Source organism: Herpailurus yagouaroundi, unplaced genomic scaffold, assembly GCF_014898765.1.
Source record: "Herpailurus yagouaroundi ecotype Mexico unplaced genomic scaffold, PumYag 186, whole genome shotgun sequence".
Classification (NCBI taxonomy): Eukaryota; Metazoa; Chordata; class Mammalia; order Carnivora; family Felidae; genus Herpailurus; species Herpailurus yagouaroundi.
The window spans coordinates 9534644-9556797 of record NW_024412417.1 but is presented as its reverse complement, the minus strand read 5'-3'; the positions used below and the strand labels follow the sequence as shown (position 1 = coordinate 9556797).

General features: G+C 41.1%; 1 protein-coding gene and 1 long non-coding RNA gene across 6 annotated transcripts in view; one reads left to right on the top strand and one right to left on the bottom strand.

Annotated features, from left to right (window-relative positions):
- MTDH (metadherin) overlaps positions 1 to 9763 on the bottom strand; it is a 57801-nt gene extending 48038 nt beyond the window's left edge. For 3 of the 5 annotated variants that reach the window (XM_040494067.1, XM_040494069.1, XM_040494071.1), the window contains exon 1: positions 9063 to 9763. In XM_040494067.1, coding sequence (XP_040350001.1) covers positions 9063 to 9443 — 381 coding nt within the window. In that variant the 5' untranslated portion in view covers positions 9444 to 9763. The remainder of the gene's footprint in view (positions 1 to 9062) is intronic. The other 2 variants (XM_040494068.1, XM_040494070.1) reach the window with 1 other exon arrangement.
- Positions 9764 to 11897: 2134 nt separating this feature from the next.
- LOC121042744 (uncharacterized) lies at positions 11898 to 19244 on the top strand. Its single transcript, XR_005796422.1, has 3 exons — positions 11898 to 11947; positions 17877 to 18005; positions 18972 to 19244. It is a non-coding gene; the product is annotated as an uncharacterized LOC121042744 (long non-coding RNA).
- The last annotated feature ends 2910 nt before the right edge of the window (positions 19245 to 22154 follow it).

Below are 22154 nucleotides of genomic sequence, written 5' to 3'. Positions count from 1 at the left end.
ACAAACAAACTTTAAAAAATGCCTGATTTAAAGGAAATATAATTTTCATGTTAGTCAACCCTTAAATTATTAATTTCATAAATGTTTATTAAGTACTTCAGGCACTGGGCTAGGGACCTCAGGAACAAGGACAAATGAAAGGAATTTGCCCTTGAGGAGTTTTGAGGTTCAGAATAAGCAGATATGCTTAATAATGGACATCTACTCCAAAGGAATCTACATCTAAGATAACCATATGTAAAGTTTAATATTTGACTTCTAAAACGAAACCATTTAGAATCCCATTTTCACTTAGTTATGTGAATTTTATTTCTAGATAGAAAATATAAAAACCATGACTTCAAGTTACTTGGAAACACCTTAAGAAACTAGAAGGGCAGCCTACCAACTACCAAAAAAATGGAAGATGAAGAGACCATGGACACTGGAACTGAACAAACCTGGGATTAAGACTCGACTTCTATATATTTAATCACTGTGATTATAAGCATTTTCCTTGACTTAACGCTTTATTTCATCATTTGTAAATATAAAGAAAATATGTACTCATACAAGTTTCTTGTTAAAACGACAATAAATGAGAGAACATGGCTATAATGGTTCAAATCCTCATCTCCTTGTCCAGCTTTCAGGTCACAACTAGCAAGCCTACAACCAGCGTTAAGTCCTGGTGGTCAAGAGGGTCAACAGACACTACATGCATCCATCAGGCCCAGTGCTCCAGACACAAATTCTTTTGGGGAGTTAACAGAATACAAATGGTAAGTAAACACAGCCTCTCAGAGGCTAGAAATAGTCCAGGCTTGCTGTCAAAGACAGCAATGTAGTATCTTTCTTTTTTAAAAAACTGCTTATAGTTTCACCGTTTTCTAAGAAAAGAAAATTACATCATACTCACTTATGTTCATTCACTTACTATCCAGTAAGTGAACATAACCCCTCCAACCCTACTCGTAAAGGAAAAGAGTATGGGTTTTAAAGGCAAGCTGAAACCAGGGTTGAATTCCCCAATGTGTGTAATCCCAGAGAAGTTACTATTTCACTAGAGTTTCAATTTTCTTAGCTTAAAGTTAATCTGAACATACAGGAGGCATAAGTAGACATATTACACCCATCATAAAAAAAGATCAAGGGCAAAATGTTATGGAAATTCAAGGTGCATCATCTTTAGCTGACAGAGTGAAGACGGCCTGACACGTAATTCCCAAGTATCTGCCGTGGGCCAAGCACCTTGCTAGATGCTTTACATGCATCATCTCATTTAGTGAACAAGACCTTGCCTTGGTCAGTGTATTTTTAGTTTGAAGAGTTCTGATATAAATTCAAGATAGAACAATTTCTTGCCATTTATTTGAAAGTGTCTTTTTTTCTGCCAAATGTGAATATGTCAAATATAAATATACTACAGCTTTAATTATAGTAATTTACTAACTTATTTTTAAATCCAACCCCAATTTTAAACTCTTAATAACTGAGAGTACAATCTTACAAATATGGCCTATGATTCAAATTTGCAAAATCATGCTATATATATCCTGAGCTATTTCCTTTAGTGTAAAGATCCTGTGCCTTCTAAGCAGCTAGCCAAAGACTCAACTCTCTTCAGGGATTCCGAACTATCAACTTGTTAACTGCACCAGGAATCCTCATGCTGTCAGCATGGAGCCCAGTTTGAATGCTCTGTGCCCCTCCCCCACTCACGTGCTCACTCTCAGAAATAAACATTAAAAAAAATTAAAAAATAAAATTAAAAAAATACTCTCAAAGCTTTCATAACCTTGAGAAGTAGTACATTAACCAATAATGTCAAAGTGCAAAAGAAACCTCAAGTGTTAAGAGGGTTTATTGCTGCTCTTAATATCTAAGATAAGCATAATTATTAAAGGTCTTCTCTGTTAGGACTTTGGCAGAATACAACGACAAGATGAAAAAGTCCTGTCATTTAACCAAACAGAGCCAAATTTCTGGAGCTTTGGTAAGAGTCACTACAATTTTCAGCACAAACTTTTGATTCTATTTTTTTAATGATTATTTACTTATTTTTGAGAGAGAGAGGGAGACGGTGAGCAAGTGAGCGGGGGGGGGGGGAATTCCAAGCAGGCTCCATGCTCAGCGCAGAGCCCAATGGGGGCTTGAGCTAAGGAACCGTGAGATCATGACCTGAGCCGAAATCAAGAGATGGACGCTCAACCGAATGAGCCACTTGGGTGCCCCCAAACTTTTGATTCTAAAAGTAAATTTTGAAAGAAATAAAGAGAGGGGCGCCTGGGTGGCTCAGTTGGTTAAGTGCCCATCAGCTAGTTCACGATCTCCTGGTTTGTGAGTTCGAGCCCCACGTGGGGCCCTGTGTTGACAGCTCAGAACCTGGAGCCTGCGTTGGATTGTGTCTCCCTCTCTCTCTGTCCCTCTCCTGCTCGTGTTCTCTTCCTCTCTCTCAAAAATAAATAAACCTTAAAGCAAATTAAAAAAAAAAAAGAAGAAGAAAGACAGCTGTAACTTACTGGGAAAATTGGAATTGTTCTCTGAATGCAATGTAATATTCTTGAACATGCTATGAAAACCAGAGAGGTACACGGACATAACAGCAGAATTTGTAGACTACAAATTATCATACCATTTAGCCTTTGAAACTCCTTTGCTCTATGACCTCAAATAAGTTATTATAATCTATAAATCTCAAGATTCCATTTCTGTAAAATCAGCAATGTTTATCTAGAACTCAGGAGTTTTTAATCAAATGATTTTTCTTTTTATACTTATAACATGGGGAATAGTGATTTAAAGGTAAAAAGAAAATCCTGTTTGTAGGTAGCAAGTGATATAATTTACCTTTACTAATACCTGGGATAATACAGCAAAATTACTACCTAGAATAAAAGACATACTTCTTTTTTTTTTTTAATTTTTTTAACGTTTATTTATTTTTGAGACAGAGAGAGACAGAGCATGAATGGGGGAGGGTCAGAGAAGAGGGAGACACAGAATCTGAAACAGGCTCCAGGCTCTGCACTGTCAGCACAGAGCCCGACGCGGGGCTCGAACTCACAGACGTGAGATCATGACCTGAGCCGAAGTCGGACACTTAACCAACTGAGCCACCCAGGCACCCCTAAAAGACATACTTCTATTGGAATATCTTAACAGCTAAATTTACTTAGCCAAATAAATTATCCAATTAAACTATGAGGTATCATTATACTTTGTTCAGAACTGAGTTCGACAAATAATCATCAAAGGCACTTTACATGCCAGGCACTGTTTGCCATTGTAAATATATATCAAGATATACAACCTAGGGGCGCCTGGATGGCTCAGTTGGTCAAGTGTCTGACTTCTGCTCAGGTCATGATCTGATGATTCATGAGTTCCAGCCCCATGTTGGGCTTTGTGCTGAGAGCTCAGAGCCTGGAGCCTGCTTCGGATTCCGTGTCTCCCTCTCTCTCTGCCCCTCCCCTGCTCGCTAGTGCACATGTGCTCACACTCTCTTGCTCTCTCAAAAATAAACATAAAAAAAAAAAAAAGACTTACAACCTAGTGGAGGGAAAAGGCCTCTGAAAAGTAAATGGGTAAGTAATTTACAAACTGTGATAATTATAATAAATACATACAAAGAGTTGACGCAGAAGACAGAAGGGGATGCCTATTTCAACTAGGGTGATCAGTAAATAGTTTTCTAGGAAGGTGAGGTTTTTTTTTTTTTTTAATGTTTATTTATTTTTGACAGAGAGAGACAGACAGACAGAGTACGAGTGGGGAAGGGGCAGAGAGCGAGGGAGACAAAGAATCCAAAGCAGGCTCCAGGCTCTGACTGTCAGCACATAGCCTGGTGTGGGGCTCAAATTCATGAACACTAAGATCATGACCTGAGCCAAAGTGGGATGCTTAATTGATTGAGCCACCCAGGCATCCCTAGGAAGGTGAGTTTTAAGGTGAGACCCACAGGCTGATTTGAACAGTAGGCAAAAGTTTATCCCAGAAGTGCTAATAATAGTTCATGCAAAGGAACTGGGTTGTAAAAGAGTGAAGAACTGAAAAGAGATCACTATAGTTGGAGGTAATAAAGAGAGGAAATGAACTCAAAATCAGCCTAGAAAGAAAAGCAGGTACTGGGCCACACAGGAAAATCTAAACAGATTTTAAATGCAAAAGCTACTGAAGTGTTGGTTTTAGACAAGTGTTGGCTTTAGGACTGGGGGGCAATGTGCAGAGGTTACTACTCTGTAAGTGAGCTAAGGGGCCAGACAGACATTAGAATGAGAGTAGTCAGACTGAATACACATCTTGGAGATAAAATTAATGGTACCTGCTGACGGATTAGATATGAGGTACGGAAGATATAAGGGAATGAGAAAAAGGGAAGAATCAAGAACGACTCTTAGATTTTTGGACTGAATAACTGAATGGGTGGCAGTCATTTACCATTTACAGAAATGGGGAAGACCAGGAGAGAAAAGGGAATCATGAATTGTTTTGGAGATGTTAAAATTTGAGAAAAATGTCAGATTTCCAATAGAAGAAATCAAGTATATACCTAGACATGAGGTTCTGGAGATGAGAGGAATGGTCCAGTTACAGTTACAGACTAATATGAAGTTGATCCCATTATTCAGGGATTCCATATTGGCAAGTTCACCTGCTCACTAAAATTAATTTCTAATCCCGAAATTAATACCTGAGGTGCTCTCCTCATCACTCACAGACATGCACAGGGCTGGGGAAAAAATCTGAATTGCCCTTCAGGTACCTTCCCAGGCAATGTTCAGTTTTGTTTCAATATCATAAAAAATATAAAATAAAAATATAAAAGAGAGAGACTAACCCTAGCTGCAGAACTAGGGAAGGCTTCAGAGTAGAGACAGCACCATAGCTGGGCCTTCAAGGATAAGTAGAAATCATAGAGAGAAAGAAATAAAGGGCTTTTAATAGAACAAAATAGTTTGAATAAGAGACACTAAAGTCTAGCCAATAGTAATGTGTTTGAGATAATAGTTAAGAGATAAATCTAAGATGGGGGTTACATTATAAAGAGGATTGAGTGCCATGTTGTCGACTGGGTTTTATTCAACATGTGATGAGAAAACTACTGACAAGACGCAAACATGAAAGTCATGGTCAGAGCTGGGCTTTAAAAGATTTAACTGGCATGAGTGGGTAGAAAGGATTGGCAACAAAGAGACTGGAAGCAGGAAAACCAGTTAGGATGGTATTAGTACAGTCTAAGCAAAAGGTAATAAAGTCCAAAAGGAGGGCAGTGGCAATGAAACTGGAACAGAAATAATGACTACAAAAGATGCTGCATACTATTAGAATGATTTATTGGCTATAGAATGACGGACCTTATAAAATTTTAGCCAGAAGAGGCAAACACAGCCATCTTCCACTGTAAAAATAAAAAGGTGGCTCACATGGCTGTTTACCAGGCATGAAGAATGGGAATGAGTGGTATAAATACTTTGGTAGGGCATCTTACTACTTTATGCATTCAGTAATTTTTTACTGAGTACTAAGCACTATGCAAGGTTATACAAGAGCAAACAAGACAAAAACACTACTTATTCAGTGAGCTTATAGATATCAACAATTGCATTATGGCAAATCTTTATGAGAAGTCCTACACTAATATAAAAATAACCTTTTCACTAATACAAATTTTCACTGAAGTTGACCCTGGCTATAGGTAGGCTTCTAGTTGAAATTCAAGGCAACAACTGTTAAACACCAGTTAGTTATATGATATCTCACATCCATCTAAATTATGGCTCAGATTAAGTCAAGTTGAAAAATATTTACTGAGTTCCTATTTAATACTTACATTGTACTAGCTGTCATGGGAAAATACATAATGATTTCCAAAAATGCCAAGAAATAAGCCCAGTGAAAAGTGCCACCCCCTTCACTTTTAGTAGGAAAACAAACTGCAATTCATACCCTGAAAGACCTTTGCCAAGATATTAGGGGATAAAAATCAAAATGATATAAAGATTTTAAAAAGTGCTTATGCGTTGGTTTAAAAAAGCTAAATACCACCTACTCTATAGATAGAAATAAACTACTAGAAACAAATTTTAAAAATCTGAGTTGCAAAATTTGCAATGATTTTAGAGACAACTAAAAATAATGGGATAAAAAGATGAAAACAAAACATTTAATATGTAATATCCCTTCACAAAACTAGTTAGTTGGATCAGAGTAAGTATATACTAAAATGTGTATCAGAATGATATAGTAATGAAGAGATAGATTGTAAGATTAAACATGACACCCCTTAGAAATCTCTCCTTTACTATGGATCTTATGGCTCTATGCTAGTGAGTGATTTTTTAAACTAATAGCAAGGATTTACCAAGGGAGCTTGTTAAAAATGCAGATTTCCTGGACTCAGTTCCAGAGATTTTTGATTCTGAATTTATAAGATCTGTGCTGGTGTTCAGGAATCTATAAATTTTAATAAGCATTCAAAGCAACTCCACTGCAAATAGTCAGAGATAACATTTAGAGGAATCCTCCAATATTTTAACTCAACTAAAATCTTCAATTTATAAACAAGATAAGCTAAACAGAGCAAGGTTAAATGCCTTATGCAAGTTTAGTTCCTGCCAGGCTGACAGAGTTAAGTCTTCCTCTCCTGGGCCTTTCCTGTTTCTTCAGCCTTTTCCACTATCTTGCTCCTACCCACTTTCAAAGCCAGATTCCGTGATAAGGTCTTTCACGGCCTCCTGGGCCCACAATGGGTTTGCACTGTTAATTTTTTTTAGCATATCCTTTTCCACAACTGGAATAAAAATCTCTCTGGGGAGCAACTGAGCTTCTACTTTTGTATCCCCTTCACAATGAGACATATGAATATTGTATTCCTTTTCACTGCCTTCAAATTGCAAGCTGTATGCTACCTTTCTCCAAGTAAATACTTAGCACAGTGCAAAGCACAGGAGTACTACATAAATGGGTGCTTCTACTTCTCAGTCTCATAAAGCAGTGTTTTTCTGTGGGTCATGCCTCACAGTGAAATGTGAAACCAATTTGATGGGTCACAACTATCATTAAAGAAAAACAAACCGTATGGTTTGATATGTGTGTGTTCTCGATAAGGGGGTGGAAGTTGGGAGGTACTGTAATGGAAAATGTGTTTTTTATTGTCAGTTGCAGTCAAAAAGCTAGAATGCCACAATTTTGTTAATGTTGATAAACTTCTCCAACACCTGTATACCATGAGGTAGGCAAAGATATTTTCTCACCCAATCAACACTGAACAATTTGATTAGTCATCCCGTTCTTCACTCCCCAAAGCTTAATACTAAGATGTATTTACTCATTTACTGCCCCATTCGTCAACTAAGATGAAAAAGAGGAGTAAGTCCTAAGTCTGATGAGTATTTTTCACAGGAACCTGTTCCTTCTTCAGATAGGTCGTCTGAGTGTTATGATGCACTTCGGATGGACTCCTAGAGCACCTGTCTCTCGACTCAAGTCTACCTGAAATTCTAGATGTCCCAGACAGGGCTTTGAAATGTTCACAATCTGCTTCATCCACACAGGGTTTAGGGTTATTAATGTGCGTGGTTTTTTCAAGATCACCTTCTTCACTTATTTTGGAGCCAGGTTCTCTATATCCACCATAACATTACTTTCCAGTAACCTCTGCTCAAAAAATGTAATTATATATATTCGAAATCAGTTCTATTTCCTCTTCCAACTTAAGGTAGAATTCATACTGACAAAGTCATATCCTTTTCTAAGTTTTGTATGTTATCTTAATCAGCAGACTAAATGTGAACACTTATCTAGGCCTAATAATGCACCAACTGTGACCTGTCACTTCTCTAATACTGACTTATTCCAACAATACTCTCATTGCTTTAGTTTGAACTCAAATCCCACTTCCTCCAGTAACTTTCCTAAATCCCTTCAATGGAATTAGTCTCCCACCCTCCAAGCCTCACCTGTCTGTGCTCTATTAGCATAATTGATGAATCTGTCTCCTACATTAGTCTCCATGACTGATTCTCATTCCTATGTGTATACCTCCCACCCGGCAACACACACCAGAGTGCATTTCACATGCTACGACTGGGTTACATTTACTTTGTTGCACTGAAAGGTAAGGAGCTTAATTCAGTGTATATAAAAATAGCCTAGCTGTTTCTAATTCTACACACCCTCCACTTGTATTGTAAAAAACAAAACTCTAAAAGATATAGTGGGAGATCTACGGGTAATAAAGAATGTACAAATAAAACGGGAAAGCATGATAAAATGGATGTGATGCTCTCTGCATTTCCACACGTGGCCCGGTAAAACGGTGCCTAAATCTCTTTCAGACAGCACCATTCTGCTCTGTCATTCCCTTTTACTATTTCAAAACCTCGCACACCAATTACCTTGACTTAGCTCTCCCTCATGGGGCCATGTACCCCGAAGTATATTAGGCAGCGACTCCCTCTTGCCTTGCTGCTGTTCAGGCCTCCATTGGCTGCATTCACAAGAGTAAGAGTGGGCAACCATTTCCCTTAAACAGTTTAACTAAAATGGAAGCGCGTGTAGACCTAGGTACCTTTAATCCTCCGTAAACCCCAGATTTTTTAGGTCATCGTATTTCCTCCCCCGGCTACCGTCTCAATGTAACTTGAAGTAGACATCTGCCTTCCAGGCGCAGTCTTTCCACAACTTCCCAGCACCACCGTAAGGTCCCATCACTCTCCACACACAGCCTACCCGGTAGGCCTCAAGAAGGGTTGGCATGTTATTCCGGCGGTCAAGGTTCCCGAAAATGGCCTGACCTCCGGCGCTTTTATTTAAACGTACCCCACGCCGCCGTCTAACTTCCTTCCTCGAAACTAGTCTTCCCCACTCGTCCTACACTTCCCGAGTTTCCACGATTCCCCAAGTAACGTGTCCACCGATCACCTCCTCCACCTGGGGAGAGCTCAGTCCCAGCTCTTGACTAACCTCACTTTTCCCCTTCCATTCCCCGCTGGGGGGACTGGGACTCGGCCTTCCGCTCGCTCGAGGGTTTCCACGCCGGGCCCTGGCCCCTATTCTACCGCCGCTCCACCCCTACTCACTTTGGGCTTCTCGGGCAATTTCTTCCGGTTCTTCTTCTTCTGCTCCTCGCTCCTGAGATTCTTCAACAGGGCTACATCGTCGGTGGCCGGGGCCGGCAGGGCCGCCGCCTCCTCCCGCTTGCGGGGCGGGCTCCTCCGCTTTTTTCGGGCGCCGGCACAAGCCGCGGCCCAGCCGTAGCAGAGCAGGAGGAGCAGCAGCAGTCCCAGCGCGCCGGTGCCCACCAGGATCACCCAGCCCGGGTACCGCTTCGGCTCCAGCCCCAGGTCGAGGCCCAGCTCGGTGCGCAGAAGGCCTAGGCCAACCGACAGCATTTCCCGCAGCCGAGCCGAGCCCTCCTCGGCCTGCTGGGCCAGGTCGTCCTGCCAGCTCTGTGCAGCCATCTTCCCTCCGTCAAAGAGACTCTCAGGGTGACGCTGGGGCGCACAGACGCCGTAGAAGAGTCAAGGGAGGCGAGGAAGGGACGGGCCGGACTGCCTCAAGCCGAGCGCATCGCGGCCGCCCCTCGCGCCGGAGCCGGGGATCGGCAGCTGCCGCCGCCAGGAGAGGGGGCTCCCAGTTCCCCCTAGTCAGCCTCACTCCGCCGCCGCCAGGAGGAGGGGGGCGGCGGGAGGGAGTGTCTCCAGTGGCGGCCGCTAAGCGGCGTCTCGGCGCCAGGGCCAGGCCCTGCTGTCGTCCCTTGGCGGAACAATGGCGGCTCCGGCCGCGATCCACGCCGCGCGCGCGGCGGGGGGGCGGGGGAGATGGCCGCGGGTCACGTGGGCAACCTGGGCGGGACGTGGGTGTCACGTGGGCAGGGCGGGGCGGGAGCCGTTGGGTCCAGGGCGCGGCTCTCGCGGTTGGTGGTGACCAGTCCTGGCCTAGTGGAGGCTCCGAGCCTGGGGATCGCTGACCTTGGACGGGAGTCTGGGAGGGGTTAACTGCAGGAAGCCTCCGCCGGGTGGCTGGTGCCCCGGAACTAGGAGACGTGGCGCTTTGAATGGGTCCGGGGGAGGGGCTCTCGAGGAAGTCGGGGATGGGGTGGGGTAGGGAGGAGTGGGTGAAGAGTGTGGAAGCGGGTAAGGGGGTCTAGGTCAAAGTCGCTCAAGGAGGGTGTAGGTTTTCTACATTCTTTTCCTGGGAGTGGTGTTGAGGTGGAACAAGCATTTTCTCCCTGGGTCACACAGCTAGATGCTTCCAGAGTAGGCTTAACTGAGTATGAAGCCCGCACTCTTGCAAGGCCTAGGTTTCATTCACAAACTGGCTATTTCTCTTCAGGGCCAACTAACATACTGCGTGCCTATCATTCGCTAGCCTGGCTCATTCACTGTTGATCTGGGTGTTCCCCAGAAATCAAAACTTGGAAAGCCCGTGGGCGGCACTATTTTCCTAGTAATTTGTAGCTTTAATAAGAAATAACAAGAGAAGCACATTGAACTGTGTTTACACGTAGAGGTAGCTCCCCCCTTGTGTTTTATTTTAAGCTTTTATACAAGACCACAAAAGGAGTTTGAAAAAATTCTGTGTTTATAATCTGTGTTGACCATCTCTGGGTAGAGTTAGGAAGAAATGAATTGCCTTTTCAGATTTTAATTACAAAGATAATGTTTGCTGGATGCCTTCAGTTTTTTCCTTTTTGCTATATGGAAACTTTAATCATTAAATGATAGCAAACATGTAAGCAGGTGTCTTGACTGGACTAATTACAGTTGACCCTTGAACAACTCAGGGGTTAAGGGCACTGACTCCTGGGCAGTGGAGTATAACTTTTGCCTCCCCCAAAACTTGTAATAGCCTCCTGTTGACTGGAAGCCTTACCAGGAACAGGAACAGTCACCTAACACATATTTTGTATGTTATATGTATTACATACTATCGTCTTAAGTAAGTCTTAAAGTAAGCTAGAGAAAAAAAAATGTTAAGAAAATCGTAAGGAAAATACGTTTACAGTACTGTGCTGTTTTATTTGTTGAAAGAAATGCATGTATAAGTGGACCCAGGCAGTTCAACTTCGTGTTTTTCAAGGGTCAACTGTGCAGACTTTCTCAAAGAATATAAATGGGATAAGATTAATAAGCACCTAATGCCAAAACTGTATTAAGGAGTATTTTGATCTACTTTGCAACAGTATTGTAAATGCATGTTGTGATTAATGGGTGGAAGGGAATTTTGTAAATAATAATAAAAATAAACCACTCTTGCTAAGCTTTTATAGACTTATAATTAAAGACAGTGTAAATTATAAGGCCTAAAACTTTGAAGATATCATTGGGATCTGCTTTATCTCTACAAGGTTCCAAATTCCATTTATGTTTATGAAGTTAGATTTATAATCCCATTCTTAACATTTTGTTTCCAGAGACGGGAAATGTGATGACTTTCCTAAGAGGTTCCACTGCCCATTCTAGGTTAACACCTGTGGATTTAGGAATTGGGCAGATTATACAATAAGAGTAGCAGGATTTCCCTGTTCCTTGGGCAGCCTAGCAAGTATTGATTATGTAAAATCATTTCACCTTTCTTTTTTCTGTGACTGTCCCTAAAAATACCTTTAAAAAAAACTTTAAAATAAATTTAAAATTTTACTTTGTTTAGTAATACAGATAACATCATTTTCATATATAACTTTATAGTCATTTTTCCAGGTTTTGTAATATATGTATATATTATCTATGTATATATGTATATATTATATATATGTTTTACACATTTATTTTAAAATTTATTTATTTATTTTTGAGAAAGAAAGAGAACACAAGCGGGGAAGGGGCAGAGAAAGAGAGGGAGACAGAATCTGAAGCAGGCTCCAGGCTCTGAGCTGTCAGCACAAGATGTGGGGCTCGGACCCAAGAACAGTGAGATCAGGACCTGAGCTGAAGTCGGCTGCTTAACCACCTGAGCCGCCCAGGTACCCCTCAAGTATCTATATTTTAAAAACATAAATAAGGTTGTACACTATTTACTGTTTTGCACTTCATGTGGTCATGAACATTCATGTCAGTGGATAAAGCCTATCTAAAACCAGAAACACACCTGTAGTTCCACAAAGTTGGGCTTATTAACTTGTAGCAGAATGAAGTTTAGGTAAAGTTTAAATGAAGCAATGCTTTGAAAGACTCAAAGAAAAACTGGTTGTGTATAAAGGAGTTATCAGGCCTGACCCAAGTAGACTCAGAATCCTAATTCCTTGGAAATGGCAAAATTAAGATAAATGTGAAATGTTTCTGAAGCCTGAAATGTGGGTTGGAATTAAAACACTGCTTTATCCTTTTTTTTTTTTTTTAAGTTTATTTTTGAAAGAGAGAGAGAGAGAGCTGGGAGGGGGAGAAAGAGGGAGAGAGAAAGAGAATCCCAACCAGGCCCAATGTCACCAGCGTGGAACCTGATGTGGGGCCCTGAGATCACGACCTGAACCAAAATCTAGTCGGTCGCTTAACTGACTGAGCCACCCAGGCACCGCCCCACCCCCCAAAAAAACCCCTGCATTTTCTAAGTGTCAAAGTGACTCATACAGTGGAATACCACTTGGGAGTAAAAAGGAATGAATTATAAATACATGCAACAACATGGATGAATCTCCACATAATTATGCTGAGTGAAAGAAGCCAGGCAAAAAGAGTACATAGAATATGATTCCATTTATATAAAACTAGGAAATGCAAAGTATAGAGACAGAAAGCAGATAAAATAGTTACTTGCAGGGAGGGGTGGGAGCAAGAAGTAGGAGGGAGCGATTACAAAGGGGTACCAGAAAACCAGGGAGTCATGGATATGTTCATTATCTTTATTGTTGTGATGGTTCTATGATGTTTACATACATACAGGTCAAAACTTATCAAGTTGTATACTTTAAATATTAGAGTTTATGTTGCTACACCTCAAAAAAACCCAAAAAAACAGTTCAAGGAAATTTTTAGAAAGTGCATGGCTCAGATCCTTACAACAGTGCGATGTTGTTCCAGTCTCACTGAGGAGATTTCTAACAAAATTTTTGCCAATCTACAACTTTAAAAAACAAGGTTTCTTGGGGCGCCTGGGTGGCGCAGTCGGTTAAGCGTCCGACTTCGGCCAGGTCCCGATCTCGCGGTCCGGGAGTTCGAGCCCCGCGTCGGGCTCTGGGCTGATGGCTCAGAGCCTGGAGCCTGTTTCCGATTCTGTGTCTCCCTCTCTCTCTGCCCCTCCCCCGTTCATGCTCTGTCTCTCTCTGTCCCAAAAATAACTAAAAACGTTGAAAAAAAAAAAACAAGGTTTCTCAATACTGTATCCTTGATGTTTCTTAACAAAAGCAGTTTTTATAGGCTTACACAATAAATATTCACTTATTCTACTGTCTGGCTCTACTGTAATTTAACGTACTTTATTGTTGGATAGTTAGATTACAGGGGTTTTTGTTTTTGTTTCTTGCCATTGAATGCAGTTCTGGCATGAACTAAATCTTTGTGACTATCCATAATTACTTCTTAAAGATAGAATCCTAGCAGTGTAATTGCCTGAGTCATAGCCCACAAATGTAATCTAACCCTTTTAATTAGGAAGTTTTAAGGGACCTGAAGAAGTTCTACTTAAAGCCTCTCATTTCACTGAAGAAAAAAGAGAGCTTCAAAGTGTCGTCATACCCTAGAGTCAGAGTAGAAGCCAGCCTTCTCCTTGCCTTTGACCCCTTGGCTGCTCCTCTTTTTCAGTATCCTGTGTGATCAGTTCTTGGGAATAGAGTGTGTATCTGTATGTTCAGGCTGCCATAATAAAATTCCCTAGACAGGGTAGCTAAAACAAAAGATTTATTTTCTCGTGGTTCTGGAAGCTGGAAATCCAGGATCAAGGTGTCAGTATGGTCAGTTTCTGGTAAGGACTCTCTTCCTGGCTTGTAGATGGCCGTTTTCCTGCTGTGTTCTCACAAGGTAGATAGAAGGCCAGTGAACTCTGGTGTCACATAAGGATACTAATCCTATATATATATATATATTATACATATATATAATATATATATAAAATATATATATATAATATATATGTATAATATATATATATAAGTACCATTTTTTAAATTTTTAAATTTTATTTATTATTTTTTAATATAATTTATTGTTGAATTGGTTTACATACAACACCCAGTGCTCATCCCAGCAAGTGCCCTCCTCAATGCCCATCACCCACTTTCCCCTCTCCCTCATCCCCACATCAACCCTCAGTTTGTTCCCTGTATTTAAGAGTCTCTTATGGTTTGCCTCCCTCCCTCTCTGTTACTATCTTTTTCTCCCCCTTTCCTTCCCACATGGTCTTCTGTTAAGTTTCTTAAGATCCACACAGGTGAGTGAAACCATATGATATCTGTCTTTCTCTGACTGACTTATTTCACTTAGCACAATACCCTCCAGTTCCATCCACGTTGCTGCAAATGGCATGATTTCATTCTTTCTCATTGCGAAGTAGTATGCCATTGTATATATAGACCACATCTTCTTTATCCATTCACCAGTTGATGGACATTTAGGCTGTTTCCATAATTTGACTCTTATTGAAAGCGCTGCTATAAACATAGGGGTACATGTACCCCTATGCACCAGCACTCCTGTATTAAAGATACTGGTCCTTTCAGATCAAAGCCCTACCCTATGACTTAATTTAACCTTAATTATTTCCTTAAAGGCCCTATCTCCAAATACAGTCACACTGGGGGTTAGGGCTTGAACAGATGAATTTGAGGGGCAGGGGAACACAAACCTTCGGTCCATAACTGTGTAGGAAGCTTCCACTCAAGTAGCTTATCTCTGAGGGCTCATGGAAGGAAAATGTTGACTTGGGTCTTCAAAATGTAGTCTGCTGCCATTGTAAACTCCTGGGCCACAGGATTATACACCAAGAGAGTGATTTTACAGTAAAGCAGGAAATTACAGTTTGAGTGTGCCAAGACTTTGGAACTATGGTCAGGAAAAGGTTATCCTCAGAATAAATTAGTAAGAATTAATAAATAATGAAATTATCTGCAGAAATATCCTAAGCTGAAAGATAATTTATAAATATGTTGCTGAAAGGGCCAGGATATTTCCCAGTCTCTTTAAAAGATCAGAAGATATGCTAAGAACCTGCATGGAAGTAAAAACTGGTTGGGGCATGAAGGTAGGGGCCAAGGGAAGAAGAGAAGACTGATAATAAAAGCAAAAGTTACAGCAAATTCATTTGGTGGAATGCCATGCCACAATAAACCTAGCAAAGGTATCTCAAACTAGGTTGTGGGTACAAGCGCCTCCTTATATTATCTCTACTTTTTATATGCCAGAAATACTTTATAATTAAAAATAAGCAACAAAAAGTAAATGACAAAAGCAATAGTTTGTACAGAGGCTAAACAAAATAATGGAGGCCCTCCTTGACTACTCAACTATTGTGTCACTATTATCTTGCGGTGGGGAAAAGGGTATCAGACCATCTTGGCTCAACAGGTGACTGCTAAGGTCATTTAACCCCCTTTGCACTGATTTCATGCTCAGCACACCACACCCATGTGGCATCTCATATAGACTCTATCACATAACAGAGAATGGGTTGAAGAGTTGGCTTAAGTACTCTGATTCTCTTAGCAGTTACATTTATTGGCATAAATCATGCATTCTTGATGATCCAATGTTGCTCCCATGGGGGTACAAATAACTGGTTCTTGGGGCAAAGAATACTTTAAGAAACATATAACACACAAATAAAATATACTAGATGCAAAGATATGCAATATATCTGTGGCATTACTAGTTCACAGGGGGTAATTAGGGAAAAATAACTAAAAAGGCACTTAGAGAGGTGATAATGAAAATATGGTTGAAAAATACTGGTGTAAAGGAAGAAATTGACATTTGGTTTCATCAATTAGGCTCCCATGTTTTTGGTTAATTAGTCTCCTTGGGTCATTTAGTCATTTCTTCACTGTACTGTTATTAAATTGCAACTCTGATTTAAATGCATATTGTCCTCAGAAATCTCAGAACCTAGTGAGTAAAATGGACCCATTTAAAAATAGCCTTAATGCAAGATAGTATTGCTATAGTAAGTTGATTTGAACATGGGGATTATAGTGGATGCTGTGATGTGCTTCCTAGATGCCCCTTCAATAATGAGGAACTTATCCCCAACTCTGGGAGTATTACTAGAAGGCATCTCTGAGGTAGGTGTCAGACTTTTGGGAAGATTACTGAGGAAAACCTCCTCAGCCAAAGTCATGTCTCCTTCCAGGAATAGCCCACATCGAGTCACCCAATAGCCTGGGAGTATAAAATCTTGGCCGCCTTGTCCTAACTTGGGACTTATTTTATTTTACTTCTTAAAGTTTTTTTTTTTTTAAGTTTTAATTTTTTATTTTGAGAGAAAGAGCATGTGCTCAGGGGAGGACCAGAGAGAGAGGGGGAGAGAGAATCCCAAGCAGACTCTGTGCTGATGGCATGGAGCCTGACACAGGGCTCGATCTCACAAACTATGAGATCTTGACCTGAGCCCAAATGAAGAGTTGGACACTTAACTGACTGAGCCACCTAGGCGACCTTATCTTATTTTATTTGAGAAAGAAAGAGAGAGAGAGTACAAGCAGGGGAAAGGAACAGAGGGAAAGAGAGAGAGAATCCCAAGCAAACTCCACACTCAGCCCAGAACACAACATGGGGTTCGATCCCATGACCCTCGGATCATTACCTGAGACAAAATCAAAAGTCAGAGGCTCAACTGCCTGAGCCACCCAGGCACCCCCCTAACTTGGGACAATTTTAAAAGACCATCCCAGCCCCAGAGCACTCCATGGGCTTGGCTGAGGATTGTTAGCACTGTATCATAGCTCAGTTTTCCCTCTGCCCAGTCCTACTTCCTTCCCTCCCTTCTACAGGCACCGTTTCTGAGAGCACTTCCTAACATGCTGATCTATCTTAAGTCTGCTTCCCAGAGAACACAACCTGTAACAGGGATGATAAGAAATATACAAAATATTTGGCATCACTAAGGTGGGAGAGATGATTTCCAGAATTCAGTGATTCATCACTTACATACAACTTCCAGTGCTTATCACAATAAGTGCCCTCCTTAGTTACCCATCACCTATCTATCCCATCTCCCACCCACCTCCCTCCATCAGCCCGTAGTTTGTTCTCTATCATTAAGAGTCTCTTGCGGTTTGTTTCCCTCTCTTCTCTCCCCACCCCCTTCCCATATGTACATTTGTCTTGTTTCTTAAATTATACATATGAGTGAAATCATATGGTTTTTTTCTTTCTCTGATTGACTTATTTTGCTGAGTATAATATATTCTAGCTCCATCCATGTCATTATGAATACTTCATGCTTTTTGATGGCTGAGTGATATTCCATTATATATATATATATATATAAATACCTAATAGTGCAATTCTTGGATTATAGGGTAGTTCTATTTGCATTTTATTGAGGAACCTCCATACTGTTCTTCAGAGTGGCTGCACCAGTTTGCATTCCCATCAACAGTGCAAGAGAGTTCCCGTTTCTCCTCATCCTCGCCAACACCTGTTGTTTCTTATGTTGTTAATTTTAGTCATTCTGACGGATGTGAGGTGGTATCTCACTGTGGTTTTGATTTGTAGTTCCCTGATGGTGAGTGATGTTGAGAATATTTTCATGTGTCTGTTGGCCATCTGGACATCTTCTTTGGAAAAGTGTCTATTCGTGCCTACTGCCCATTTCTTAACTGGCTTATTTGTTTTTTGGTGTTGAGTTTGATAAGTTCTTTATAAATTTTGGATACTAACCCTTTATCAGATATGTCATTTGCAAATATCTTCTCCCATTCTCTAGTCTGCCTTTAATTTTGTTGATTTTTTTCTTCTGTTTAGGTTAAGTCTTGAAGGATGAGTAGGATGTTGCCAAGAAGAGAAGGAAGGGGGTAGAGCTTAATTCTAAGCATGGAGACCAGCAAAAGTAAAGGCTTGGGACATGAGAAAATTTGGTGTATCTGGATTGTGGTGAGCATTTCTATAACTGGTGATAAAGTCCTTAAGATTTTGGCAAGGGATTGAGGAAGATGGAATTTTCAAGAATGATTCCTATGCTTCTCACTTCCAGTTGCACAGATGGTGGTGCCATTCACTGAGATAGGGAATATTGGGAAAGAACTAAGTCTGGCAAGCCAAGATTAGTGGTATGGTTTTATATGCATTGATTTTGAGGAGTACAAAATATCCAGATGAAGATAGGCAGGTGAATACATAGGTGTAGACTCCAAAGCACAGATGAGAATCTGGAGGTGACTCTTGGTTTCTTTGCTCTAATCACATTTTTCATTCCTCAATCACTCGATGATTTCTGCTCTTATAAGCCCCTTGTATTTCTCTTCCTTGGGCTTTCCCTGGTTAATTCCTACTCATTCTTCATATCTCAAATGAAACATCCTCCCACAGGCTGTGCTCAACCACCAGATCCAGTCACTTCCTCATATTACATATTTTCATAGCACCACAAATTTTCATAGTATTTGTCAAAATTGTAATTTCACATTTATTCACAGAATTATTTTCTCTCTCTCTCTGACTATAATTTCCATGAGAACAAGACCTGTGTATGGCTTTGTTCATCATTATACCCTGTACCTAACATACTGCCTAGCACATGTAAATGTTCAGGACATATTTAAAAGAATGGTTGATGTTCATATTAATGGGAATAAAAACCCAATGGCCATTTACACACGAAGATATGTCCCTAACTGAAGGCACCAGTATTTTGTGGATGAAAGACTCTTAGGATGCCGCCCAGTTATCCTGACTCCTTGTATTCACATCCTTGTGTAATTTCCTCCCCTGGAGCATGGGAGAAGCCCATGACTTATTTCTAACCATAGGATAAGGCAAAGGGTGATTACATTACATAAGACTGTAGCTGCCATCTTGCTGGAAAATCCTATTTTCTCGTCTCTTGCTTGTTTGGTAAAGTGAGCTTCCCTGAGGAGAGGCACATGGGGCAAGAAATTTGAGGGTGGCCTCCTACCAGCAGCCAGTAAGAAAGCAAGATGCTCAGTCGGATGATCCAGAAAGAACTAAATCCTGCCAACAACCACATGAATTTGGAAACGGAATCTTCCCTGATAAGACTCCAGTGCTGGCTAACGTCCTTCTGAGGGGCACCAAAGCAGAGCAGCCAGTTAAGCTGTATCCATATTCATGATTCACAGAAACTGTGAGATAATAAATAGGTACTGTTTTTCAGTTGGTAAATTTGTGGGAATATTGTTTTGTAGCAACAGATAACTAATTGTGGGATTTTGGTGCCTAATAGGGGGTGCTGGTAATAAATACCTGAAAATGTGGGAGTGGGTTTGAAACCAAGCAGTGGTCGAAGGCTGGAAAAATTTTGAGGAGCACCAAAAGGAAAGCCAAATTGTCTTGAACGGTTTGTGAGAAGAAATAATGGACTTTAAAGACAGTGCCCAGGAGGCTTAAAAGGACATGAGGAACATGTTTTTGAATATTTTTAATGTTTATTTGTATTTGAGAGAGAGACAGAGCACAAGTGGCCGAGGGACAGAGAGAGAGAGGGAGGCACAGAATCAGAAGCAGGCTCCAGGCTCCGAGCTGTTAGCAGAGAGCCACACCCAGGGCTCGAACTCACGAACTGTGAGACCATGACCTGAGCTGAAGTCGGACGCTTAACCGAGTCACCCAGGTGCCCCAGGAACATTTTTTTTTTTTTTGTAATAGCAGAAAATTTAGCCAGGTGTTTTCTGCAATTATGTGGAAAGCAAGACCTCTAAGTGATGAACGTAGACATGCAATCATGAAAATTTTCAAGCAAAAGTGTTGAAGGTGCCACTGGGTTTCTTCTTGATATTTATAGTAAAATGCAAGAGGAGAGAAATAAGAGAATAACTATTAAACAAAAGAAGCCAGGACTTGATAATTCTGGAATTTTTTAGCCTCTTCAGATGGGAAAAGATGCTAAAATGGAGGACCGGCTTTTTTTTTTTTTAATGTTTATTTATTTTTGAGAGAGAGGCAGACTGCAAGTGGGGGAGGGGCAGAGAGAGAGAGAGAGACAGAAACGGAAGCAGGCTCCAAGTTGTCAGCACAGAGCCCAATGTGGGGCATGAACCCATGAACAGTGAGATCATGGCCCAAGCCAAAATCAGAAGCTTAACTGCCTGAGCAAGCCAGGCCCCCCTGGGGGACTGGCTTCTAAGCACTGACTGAGAAAGTGGCATGGAGAAAAAGCTGAGAGTGTGACTTAAGAACCTTTTGTTAAAACCTCAGAAAGATCGAAGGATCATACTATTCAGTCACATGAAGGATCTTGAGAGAGGTCAAGGGTATGCTTCAAGGAACCTCTCAATTAACCCATAGATCTTCTAGGAAGTGTAAGAGCGTTTTTTTTTTTGTTGTTGTTGTTGTTGTTTTTTCTTAGCAAAATGAAGAGGGGCCCAAAGTAGAGACGGTCTTACCCAGAAGAGATTTTGGATTGGCTTTTGTGCAGTGGAGTGAACCCCAGTGAAATTCATAGTTGACCCACAAAGTTTATGAGAAAATTGCATCACCAAAACACTGCCACTTTGGACTGAATGGGACAGAGACAGTACAAAAATGAAAAGAAGGTGTTGGGCTTCCCAAATTCTACTGGCAGGAGTCAGGCTGAGAAAACCACGTACACTGCCAACTTCTGCTACTTTCGCGAAAAGAAACAGAGATTCAGAATATGGGACCAAGATTCTAGGGGGTGGAGTCAAGGACCACAGAGAACTATACCTAGACCTTGAAGCCTAACCAAAGAATGTCCAACATTTGCTGAGGAGTATTTCTGAGTTGCTCTGGATCACTGATGCTTTTGTATCTACCATTTCCCCCAATGTGATTGGCAATGACTTAGCTGTTTTCCTTTGCCTGTCACACCACTGTCTATTCGGTGTCTAGGAGGAAGAAAATCTATCTCTTTAGTTTCACAGTCCCCCTAAATTGAAAAGAACTGTGCTCCAGGAGATATAGCTACCAAAACTACACCTACGTAGCTTCCTTTGTAGCAGGACCTGATTTAGATGATGAGATTCTGAACTTTGAGCAGATGCTATAATGGGATGAAACCCCTGAGGGCCTTAGGAGAGGATGATGTGTTTTGCATGTGGAAGTGATGTGAATCATTGAGGACCAGAGGGGGGATTTTGGGAGGCATTTTCCAACATGGACCCTAATGATCTCTTCTTCTGGTGTTTATGGCTTTGTATCATCCCATCTCCTTAAATAACTTGCTTCTAAGAAACAATAGACTACTTCAACATTGAGGGAATGTCATTTCTATGATCAGATTGCAAAAGATTCTGAGTTCCATCTGGCCAGCAGACTTACTTCCTTGATGGTTTTGATGAAGCAAGTTGCCGTGTTGGAGAGGCACACGTGGCAGGGAACTGAGGGACAGCCTCTGGCCAGTAGCCAGCTGCAAACTGAAGCCCTCAATCCAACAACCCAAAAGAAACTGAATCCTGCCAACAGCCATGTAAATCAGCTTAGAAGCAAATCCTCCCTTAATTAAACCTTCAGATAAGTCCCCGGCCCCGGCTTATGGTTTGATTGCAGTGAAAATTTTGAGAGAATTTAGAGGGACCCAGTTCAACTGTGCCTGAATGCCTGATTCTCAGACCCCGTGAGATAATTAAATATGGTTTCAGTTGCTAAGTTTGTGGTAATTTGTTACACAGAAGTAGAACTGATACACCTGTTATATTGCCAAAGTTGGAAAAGATGGACAAACCTCAGTGTTTGCAAGGCTGCAGGGGAACAGACATTCTCATGTAGTTTTGGTGAGAGTACAAAATTTCTGAAGGCAATTTGGCAATATAAATTTAAGAAAATTCAGGAGCACCTGGGTAGCTCAGCCAGTTGACCGTCCAACTCTTGATTTCGGCTCAGGTTATGATCTCAGGGTTTGTGAGTTCAAGCCCCGTGTAGGGCTCTGTTCTGACATTGTGGAATCTGCTTGGGATTCTCTCTCTCTCCCTGTCTCTCTGCCACTCCCCCCACTTGCGCTGTATCTGTCTCTCTCAAAATAAAAATAAGAACTTTGGAAAAACAAAAGAAAATTCAAAAGCTCAAAGGTGGATATTTTTGATCCAGCAAAGTTCATTGCTAGGAAAT